Source organism: Morone saxatilis, unplaced genomic scaffold, assembly GCF_004916995.1.
Source record: "Morone saxatilis isolate NCDOM2014 unplaced genomic scaffold, NCSU_SB_2.0 Contig2, whole genome shotgun sequence".
NCBI lineage: Eukaryota > Metazoa > Chordata > Actinopteri > Moronidae > Morone > Morone saxatilis.
Genome location: NW_023339762.1, coordinates 26,934,942 through 26,945,520, shown reverse-complemented (window position 1 = coordinate 26,945,520; position 10,579 = coordinate 26,934,942). Strand labels below are relative to the sequence as shown.

Sequence of the window (10,579 nt, the reverse complement as noted above, 5' to 3'; positions counted from 1 at the left end):
GACATTACGTTAGTGTAACAAGAAGGCGCCTCTGGTGTCAGAGACAGAAAGCCCCGCTTTCGCGACAAAGTAGTGTCCAGGAATTTAGCAAAGATCAAGCGGCGAGGTACTTGTGAGACGAAGTGTTTCTCATAATTGGGTATGCGTACGCGGCTGTGAGGGGTTGTGAGTTCAGTGGCAGCGGGCAAGTTGGAAGTTCAAGTAAGCCAGTCATTTGTATATTCGAACCATGTTTTTAAATGAAAATAATGAAAGTACAAATTAAAGAAAATGGCATTTGCGAAAAACAAACTTGCATCAGTTACGGGGGGAATTTTTTATGTAGATTCTCATTGCTCTCACAAAGCGCATATGTGTGTTTCCTACGGTTAGGATAAATCAACACTTGTTTTGCTTTTGTTTGCCCCAGACGCTTTTCTGGTGGCGCTGATTGAGGGGGAGAGAACCTGACAAAAAAATATTCAACAGAGGATAATAAGAGTGCTGGATGTAGGCTGTTTAGACTACATTTACGCTGGAGTCGTTGCGGCGGTGTATGGAAGAACAAGCTAAACTGGCTCGTTTTTCAATAAGCCCTAATCACGGACAGTGCTTGGTGTGAGAGAAGAACCGCGGAGTTCTAATACAAAAATGATTATAGCTGTGAGTTGAGTTTAATGAGGTGCCTGTCGTCTCCCTGTTTCGCTTACTGTTGCTGCAGAAGTGCTGAGAATGGTCCACCGTCCAGCTCAACGCCCTGGGAGCCCGCCGAGTTTCACTTCACACGCATCATTCAGTTGACCTTCAGAGGTAAGTTCCTACACAGGCGACATTATTTCAGGCATCTATAAGGCCATAGCAGTCCACAAAGCAATCTGGATTTGCGTCTGAGCTGTGGTGCCTGTTGTCTGCCCTAGTGCTTCCAAAAAGACTGTCGAGCGAGTGTTAAAAATCGAGACGTGAGAGAATCAGTTTTAGTACGTGATCTTACTGTCTGCTTCGTCCCAGCCCAGAGAAGAGAAAAAGTGGTGTCGTGCTCTCTTTCGGTCGCTCCTGTGTGAGAGAACTGTTCGCCGTTAAGCGAGTTAATCTCGTGCCGCAGACGTTGCTGCGCGAACCCCCGTGCGTGCCCCATCGGTCACGTCGACGTGCGGGTGAGTGTTCCGGGAAGCGTGCTTGTTTATGCGTGACGCCCTTCGCCTAATGACTGCGAGGATCCCGCGGGCCCCTCGGTTGTCCCATTCGTTTCCGGGTCTCGCAATGCCAGGGGAGTCCATGTGTCTCTGGTTGTCAGCTCACGGTTACGCTCTATTAGCCGTCGCGCTGGAAGAGGAGGGGTTATGCTAGGGTCCACTAGTCTGCTAACCACTGGGGTTGAACGAATTATGTCGCATGAACCGACAACTGAGGGTTAGTCTGTGGATGTCACAGGAATGGTAATTGTTTTTGGTGTTCTTTCCCAGGTGATTTTCGCCAGAGTTCTGGAGGCGGGTCCGCCGAGAATCATGACCCCTTACGAGCGCCGCAGTCAACCTCCAGAGTGAGTGTTTCCTCACACCGACCTGCGTTCTGATGCTGGGATGTCGGATTGGTTGGCATCAGGTTGTCAACTCATTATTGTAAACGTTTAGATGACTAGCTGATCTCGTATGTGTTGGGCTATTAATCGGTGTCACCTGATCAGCTGTTGATTTGGATTGGTAGACGCCATGTTGGGAAGATCAGCGAACGCTGCGGGTGTGAAGTTCACCAAAGTCTGCGCACGACACTTGCGGCAGACACCTGCTAGGATTCGTCGGGTATGTAGATCAAAAGGGGTGAGAGGGTGCATTACTGGGTGCCATCTGATAGCCCCTGGGGCCGGCTCCTTGCCCGCCCGGTTGTCCGGAGGAACTGCTTTGGTGTTACGGATCACCGGCCTTGCCGAGGTGGTGCCCCCATCGCGAGGAGCCGGGAAGATCAGGAGGGGCATGGTGAGTCCTGGAGGAGCGCAAATGAGGAGTCGTTTGAAGGGGAGCCACGGTCTGCTGGAACATGTGAGTTGAATGATGGATCTATTTTATGGTGGTTTGTGTCTGATTCACGTTCACGGCGCGCGGTCCCCGTCCACTCTATGCTGTGAACCACCAATCACTAACAGGTGCTGGAAAACTGTGAGAAGTGGTCAGGGACCTTCCGCATCGCGACCTTCCCTGGGAGACCAGGCTGAGGACCGCGCAACACAAGCTCTGCAAGGTCGAGTCAGCTAGTAGCTAGTTTCGCTCGTCTTGACCTTCCGTCGCACTGGATCGGTATGGTTGCTGCTGGCGTCCCCCTTCTGGTGTCGTCGGATACTGGGTTTGATTCTTGGCCTCTTTTCGGGGGTTGCTTGACACGGCCGTGTGTTACTGGTTCGTCCTACTGAGTCTCGTTATGGACTTGGTGCTGCTGGGGTCTCCTGACTAGAAAAAGCCAGTACAACCCGCAGTCCTTCTTTGCGTTCTCAGGTGAAGCTTAGATCTAGGACTTTTGTGACCCTGAGTCCTGATCGCACCGATCTGTGCACTTCAGTTTGTCTTTACTAGAGATTGGCGATTTGTGATGATCGAACTAATCCAATCCATTCTGACTGTCGGCGATCTATGATTCTGTTCCTGGTGTTGGTTGTCGCTCGTTAGAGTGTAACCTGCAACCAGGCAGCTCGAGACTCGTCAGTGTCACTCTTTGGATGGCCATGCCCGTGGTTCGTGGCTTCAGGAAATGTCGCAGTGGAGGGTTGTGACGAGTGTTGTCGACAGACACTGCTGGACAACTGTGGAGCACGTGTAAAACCTGTTTACTACAGCATCCGCAGAGGCGGGGACGTTCGAGCACCCGCAACATCTGCCAACGTGAAGCTCCACACACTGAGTCCAGCACTTTGACTTTTTTCTGAAGTTCTGTCGCCTCGCTCACAGTGTGAATGTGTTGGTTGGGTGTGTGGGTTCCTGTACGCCTGTAACTGTGACACCCAGTGGGCTCTGCTGAGAATGGGGGGAGAGCATGGTGACGCCGGGGATGACATGACGTTTCGGAGCCGAGTCTGATCGGGCGCGTCAGTGTCGCTGGTAAAAGTCAAACGTGGGAGCGAAACGCTGGGTGGGAGCTGCAAAGAATGCACATCGATTTGGGGATGGGAGCTGGACCGAGCCTTGAAGGCTGCAAGGGTACAACCTGGACATGAACACCTACAGCAGTGATCAACATACACAGAACACTTGCGTGTTCAGCGTGTACACTCACTTGCTCACTGTGTATCTATTTTTCTGCCGTTTCAGCATGTACACTCCATTGTAACTGGGTGTGGTTCTATTTTTGCGTGTCAGCATGTACCACCTCACTGCTCACTGCTGTATTATGAACTGCGTTTTCGAGCCGTACACTCACTGTCACTGGTGTATTATTTCTGGTTTCAGCAATGTACAACCTTTCATTGTGGACTGTGTATTATTATGTTGGCGTTTCAGGCATGGTACACTCACTGTCACTGTGTATTGATAACCTGCGTGCGTTCAGCGATGTGACCTCACTGCTCACTGTGTATTATTACTGCATGTTTAGCATGCTACCTGCGCAATTCCGGTGGGAACAGTTCACGGAGGGAAATCCATTGCGACAGTAGAAACAGGAGTTGCTTCTGTAAACGGTCTGGGTGACGTGACGGACTGTGAACAGGTGTTTGGTAAGAACATAACATTCAGGATACAGTTTTACTGGGTTTGTTACACCAGCATATGTTTATGTGGGGTGTGTGTTTATCCCGGTCGTGGTTTGAAGTTTGTGGTGTTTATGTGTTATTGTGGTGGGTGTGTGTAGCCTGAATGACTTCCTCTTCAGCTTAAATCAGGTTTCTGTTACAGGGGACTAAAAATCTCTGAGCATCTGCGGTGTGGGTGTGTGTCCGGTTTTCGTCTGAACGACCTGGCCGGTCTCAGTAATGATGATGACGGCCTGGCAGGGCCATTGTGGACGTTGTTGACCTGGGGGGGAGGCAAGCCGGTCAACAACCAGTGGGTTTCAGATCCAAGATCACAGCTAACTGGGCTAATTTGCCTAACTGTTAAACAACTAACTGCTAGCATGTTACGGGTGTCTTTGTGTCTCTAATGAAACTTAAACAAGATCCTAGTTTTCTTGTTTTAAATCTGCAACACAAGAAAGAAACAAGGATGTAGCTGGAAGTACAAAATCACAGAGCTGGGAGATAAAAAATAAACTATGTAATTCAGGATTGAATTAGATCCAGGAGTTTGGCAAAACTCCTTTAGATGTTAATGACTTTCCTTTTATCATTGTTGTAGGACTAAAATGCATTCTTTACATTCTCCAGCTCCTGGTAGATTAATATTGTATCCATTCCACACATCAAATGAAAACAAGATTTTAACTCTTTGTCAACTAAAATGTGCTGCTCACACGGCTTGCGTTTCCTGACTTTGGATTCCCCTGGAGAATATGGGATGGTTGAGAAAAGGGGCCATAAGGCCCCTTCTTCAAGCTCAAGAGGACATAATGGTTGACATTTCAGCACAAAAGAATTGAACACTGTAAGGATGTAAACTTCTATTTTCTCTTGAAGGAGGAGTGGCCAGCTTCGCCTCTGGATGGACGCAAAAGAAAATAACTGCTCAAGATAAAAATGGTTGTCGCCTTTTGGTTTGTTTTTCACCTTCTTTTAGTTTATTTTTGGTGCAGTTTGCCTGAAAGTATCCTTTCCTGTTTGTTCGTGTGTTCAGTTTTCTTTTTCTGGTGTTGACATTTTCAATTCCTGTGCTTCCTGCCAAGCGTGTGATCGGCCGCGTGAACGGCCAATGCATCGTGCAGGAGTCACCACCCCCCTGTTTTGGTCGACGCTCGGTGGATCCGAGGGTTGAATCCGGGATTCTGACTTCATCGGCTCTGGAATTCACTACACGCTAGTTGAGGCTGTGGTGAGGTGCGCCAAGTGTTGGGACCTGTAAGGCCAGCCTTTTAAGCCTTGTGTGCTGATAAGTGAATTGAATCGAGTAGACCTTGAAAACTAAAAACTAAAAAGAAAAATAACGCATAAAAATTCCAAGTCCAATATCAAAAGCCATTGATCTTTCCCTATTGTTCGCATGTGATCGCCGGCGGGCCCTCGCCCCGGCCCGCCGGGGCCGGCGGGGGGGCGCTCGTTGGCTGGAGTGTCTCTAGTGTGTGCGCTGGTGGGTCCAGCATGCGGCGTGAATGTGTAGTGTTTGGTGGAGCACAGAATAGAAGAGAACGGCTAGACGCGAAAACACGAGAATTTTGGAAAAAGGTGACGTTGAAGAAACAGCGGCGAGCAGCTCCGCCTGGCGGTGGTAGTGCACTTGCTTGCGTTCGTCCGATAACCACGCCGGAGAGACCTGGTCACACGCGCTGCACTACTGGTGAGGTAGCAACCGCGCCGCAGTTATGTCGCATTGCTGCCCCCGTTGGGCCGCAACGTGGTTAGCCGAAGTGTATTGTCAGACCCTGAGTATTGTCCTAAAACCTTCGGAGCGCAGCCGGCGCCGATCTATATCACTAAAAGGCTGCTGACCGTCCATGGTCTGAGTGCGTTGACCGGTGTCATGAGTGTCGGGTGCCCGTGTGCGCCTGGTGGACGCGTTTGTGCTCGCCGCTCCGAGTACAGCGGCGAAACTGCGCAACCCGTCGTCTTGTCGCTGTCTTCGACACCTAGATAATCGAAGACCAGGTGGCGAGGAAGTCAGACGTCACGCGGTGCGTGGATGCCCCCGCCTGCCCGCGCGGCCGGCGCCCTTTGAAATGGGCCCCGGCCTGCCTGCGTGAGCTGAAGTGTGGCGGCGGACTGCGGTTGATGTGGCTGTGTGATGTTCACCGGGGCCGCCGGGATGTGTCCGTCGCTCGCAGGACGTCCTTGGTGCTCTCGGCCCGGAAAGCGCGACGTGAGCACTCATGTTGCAGGTCGTTTGCGCGGCAGCGCAAAAGTCAGTTTCGATGGGCCCGCCGTCACGCTGGGGGTTTTATGTCTGAAGGTTGGTTATGGTGTCTGAGCCCCTTCCAGACAGGAACCAGCAGTATACGCGACGCGGCGGCGCGGGGCTCAGTCAGAGTATAGCTCCATGCTCTAGCCGCATGGCTGACCACAGCAAGTGCGCGGTGCACGGGAACTGATGTATGACGGTCACAGCCCTCTGTGTACTCGGTCCAGACTTGTCGGCGTAGCAGTCTTGAACACATACCAGTCACAAACACGCTGGAGATCCTCCGCGAGCTTCATGCGTCCACTGTTTTGATGTCCTCACAACAGTTTACAGAGCTTTAATTGTATTGTCTGTATGAATTCAATTCAATTCAATTCAATTTTATTTGTATAGCGCCAATTCATACGAGAAGTTATCTCAGGACACTTTTCAAATAGAGCAGGTCTAGACCGGAACTCCTTTTAACATTTACAGAGAACCCAACAGTACCACCATGGAGCAAGCACCTTAGCGACGGGGCAAGGAAAAACTGCCTTTTAACATGCAGAAACCTAGGACATACCCTTCGGCTCTAGGGTGGTGTTCATCTGCCTTGACCAGTTGGGGGGGAAAGAGAGAAAGAGAGAGAGAGGAGAGAAAACCGAGAGAGACAGACAGATGTACAGCAACAACAGTAGCAACAACTACATTAATAGTAATGACCGATGACGATGAAGGAATCAGGTGCGGACCATGACGTGAGTCAGACGCCAGTGCGCGCGCGGCCCCGGCGGGGATGACGTGATCGAGAAGAGAGGCCCAGTGCGGCGCGGGGGACGGCGTGATGGCGGTGCCAACAAATTACTGTAGAGCATTAGTTGGACTGACATTAGGCAATGGCCTCCAGTCACTGATGAAGGTTCCTTATATGGAGATATATTATATTATAGATGAGATCTCAGTGTTATTCAGATTTGAATCCTTACTAAAATGTTACCACAAAATCTAATAATAGAGAACAAACATTTCAGCTGATGTACTGTGTAACACTACTGTACTAGCTAATCAATCAGCACTGACCAGTTATATTAGTAATTAATTAATAAATTCATGTTTTGTCATAGGTATTCAGAATCAATTGATGTCCTGTAATGGGAGCATGTTGGTGCTCAGCAGGTAATCGTGGTCTCAGTTATATTAGTAATTAATTAGTATTATTACATTCATGTGCAGAGACTTTGTGTATGGTCTCAGACACTCTGTGTGTTGAAGTTTGTCTCTACTGTTGGAGCAGCTGATAATTGAACATCTTCCTCATTTCAGAGACATTGCTGTAAAAATAACGTTACACAGAAAGTAAAGAGAAAAGTAGAAAACTGTTCTTCTGAGGACAGCTTGCATGGATGATGGAGACTGGTTTACTTCTGGTACTTCTTCGGATTTGTGTATACGCAGAAGCAGAACTAAGATGTAATCAAAATTTGCTGAGGGATAAGAAAGGGCCTTATATATTTCCCAGAAGGGAGTGTAAACATGGTCAAGTCTGTTACCACCACGCGTAGGACGGCTGATTGCTGGTGATGTTGCAGCAGGACTTTCCTTTAGGTTGCCATTGTTTCATCTACCACAGAGCAACCAGGTCTACATCCAGACATCTTTTATTAATTTAAAGTTTGTTGTAAACTTCAAAAAGACTAAATGTTTGCATTTCATGACTTTTCTTCTTGTCCTGGTGAAAATGGTTGTACAGTTTTCTTCACTGTTTGCTGTTAAATGATGTGAACCATAAAAATAAAAGACAAAGAGCACAAATTATGTTTCATTGGTCTTCTTGTTTCTTTAGGAAGTAACGGTGGTCCCAAGGCACCACCCTCTTGACCGTAGTCCCACCTGGACAGGTATTGGTCTGGTCAATGTCCCAGAGGGGGCCTTTCTGGAGTTCTCTTTGGACAACATCCCCCACTCCATGGAGTATGACATTATCATCCGCTACGAACCTCAGGTAGGATTGCTGTCAGCAAGGTGTAACTCTGCCCACCAGCAAACCCAAACCATGTGATTTGATGCTGCCGAGATACATTAACAGGCAACCATTTGCAACCCCAGAGTGTATTCCTAACACCTTACAGAAAATACACACAACCTTTTATCGCACATTTGCTGCTTTTTCACAAATCTAACAAATACACAAAATACAAAAGTTTTATGTTTCTCCAGCCAATTTATATGCAGTCCAGTAATTTTGAAGTTTGTGCTTCATCTGAATATAATAATAATAATAATAATAATAATAATAATACATTTGTGTGTAGAAGTATAAGAATAAGTAATAATTCTAAAAAGTTAAAATTTAAAGTTTAAGTTTTGTTTGTTTGTCCTGCAGCTGCCTGACCAATGGGAGGAGGTTCTGATGACAGTGATGAGACCCGGACCAATCAGAGCAGACAGTCGCTGTGTCAACACCGTGCCCGACGATGACAACCAGATGATCTCACTTCACCCTGGCTCACGGTAAGATTAGTTAAAAAATATAATAAGTATAAGTATAAGTTGATTTCAGGTTCAATAGAGACGGTTTTGGGGGAAAAAAGGAGTTTGTTTACGATGATGAGATTTCTTTTATGTATTCTGTTGTATATATTTATTGTACATCTTTACACAGATGATATACAGATTTGTTTTCCATAAAGATGTAAATTTTTACACCATATTTGAATACAGTGACAGCTCTCACTATCATAATTTAAAGCTTCTGCATGTAACTGTCATTAAACTGTAGTTAACAGTGCCACCAGTGGCTGTTCAGTGAACTGCAGTCAGCATCCTGTTGCATCATACTGGGAGCCAGCCAACAGTGACAAACACTGAACGCTGGGTAAATAACTGACAGTCATTTTAAATAGCGTTAACTATTTTTTGCAATTTTCGCTATATTTTATTTGGAGCCATGTAATGCTACTAACTAGCTCACCATTTACAAATTACCCCATCAGCCAAAACCACGAGGAAGACAACCTCAGCTTAGCTACAGTTAGCTTGCTGGATGCCCATGCCTCGCGTCGCTCTTGGCTAGTAGAAAGCTATTGTTAGCTTTGTACCGCTACATTATTAATTGTTGGCTAAAATCAACACAATTTGTCAGAATACATAAGTTAGTATCATGGATCACGTTAGCTGGGGGAGCTAATGTTAGCAAACTAATTTTGATAGCGATATGTTTAGCAAGAAAGCTCACATTAGACAACTAACATATCCACTCAAATAGCTAAGCTTAGCCAGCCAGCTGCAGCTTGTTAGACTTGTTTGTAGATGTTTGCGGACTCCATTTATAACGTTAGCTAGTGTTGCACACTGTTGACACTGTAGGGAAGAGAGAGAGAGAAGGTACTCGGAGCATAAGCGTTAATAAGCTTTTATTGATTGTATTATTGAGCAGCTCCACTTATGTCCTCTTGAAATTATTGTAGTTGTGTTTGGTCATGTGTTTTCAACTGTGAATTTCTCTGTGAGTGAAATGTTTGTTTTGTTTCCCGTCTATACCTTAGGTACGTGGTTCTTCCCAGACCAGTTTGTTTTGAATCTGGTCTGAACTACACAATTCGTCTCAGTCTGCCGCTGTACTCGACCCTCAGTGACGTCCAGTCTCCATACACACTCATTGACTCGGTGAGGAACCTCTGATCTGATCTTCAAACACATAGAATATGAAAAAACTACAGCTAACCTTAGTGCAGATTATTCTCTCAATCAATCATGTGAGGTCTAAAATGATCCAAAATGCTCATTATAGTCCATTATAGTGACGTCTTTAAATATCTTGTCTTGTCCAACACCTAAAGTTTTATATTCAGTCATGGTTTTCTTTGTCCTCAGATTGTGTTGATGCCTCACTGTAAGAACCTAGAGATCTTCACAGCCTCAGAGGGAGGAGACTCCATCGGGAACAGTGGTTGGGAAACTTTCCAGCGCTATCGTTGTCTTGAGAACAGCCAGGGTGTCATCAAGTCTCAGATGACTGACATCTGTCGAAACTTCATCTTTAGCATCTCCGCCATGTTGCACCAGGGAGCTAAAGGTACACCACTCCACATTCACAATCTCCCACTGTGTGTCCAAGATTTGTTCCAACCAGTACTTTATTCTATATTCTGTGACTAAGGTGTGCCATATGGGCTCTGACCAACTGGTTGAAATGTTCCAAACTTCCAAATTTTATTGATTTTCTCTGCAGTACCAACAACATCCAGAGGATGAAGCTTTGATCACTGTATGAAAACAGAGAATTCAATTCAATTCAATTTTATTTGTATAGCGCCAATTCATAAAAGAAGTTATCTCAGGACACTTTTCAAGTAGAGCAGGTCTCTAACCCAACAGTTTCCACCATGACAAGCACTTGACGACGGGGGCCAAAGGTAAAAACGTGCCTTTTAAGAGGCAGAAACCTAGGACGAGATCCTTCGGCTAGGTGGGTGGTTCGTCCGCCTCGACCAGTTTCTGGGGCCTGGAGGAGAGAGAGAGAAGAGAGAGAGAGAGGACAGACAGACACACACAAAGTGGCAACAACTACACTAAGTAGTATGACTGATGATGATGACATGAAAGATGATGACGAAACAACAGCAGTAAGATGGGGGACAACGAGCAGCGAC

General features: G+C 46.8%; 1 protein-coding gene across 1 annotated transcript in view; it reads left to right on the top strand.

The window, feature by feature from the left end:
• LOC118330696 (laminin subunit beta-1-like) overlaps window positions 1-10,002 on the top strand; it is a gene marked incomplete at its 3' end in the record, with an annotated part of 17,715 nt that extends 7,713 nt beyond the window's left edge. Inside the window, 4 exon segments of the mRNA XM_035665346.1 lie at window positions 7,771-7,929; window positions 8,311-8,438; window positions 9,473-9,593; window positions 9,801-10,002. Of these exon segments, the coding sequence (XP_035521239.1) occupies window positions 7,771-7,929; window positions 8,311-8,438; window positions 9,473-9,593; window positions 9,801-10,002 (610 nt within the window).
• Window positions 10,003-10,579: the final 577 nt, after the last annotated feature.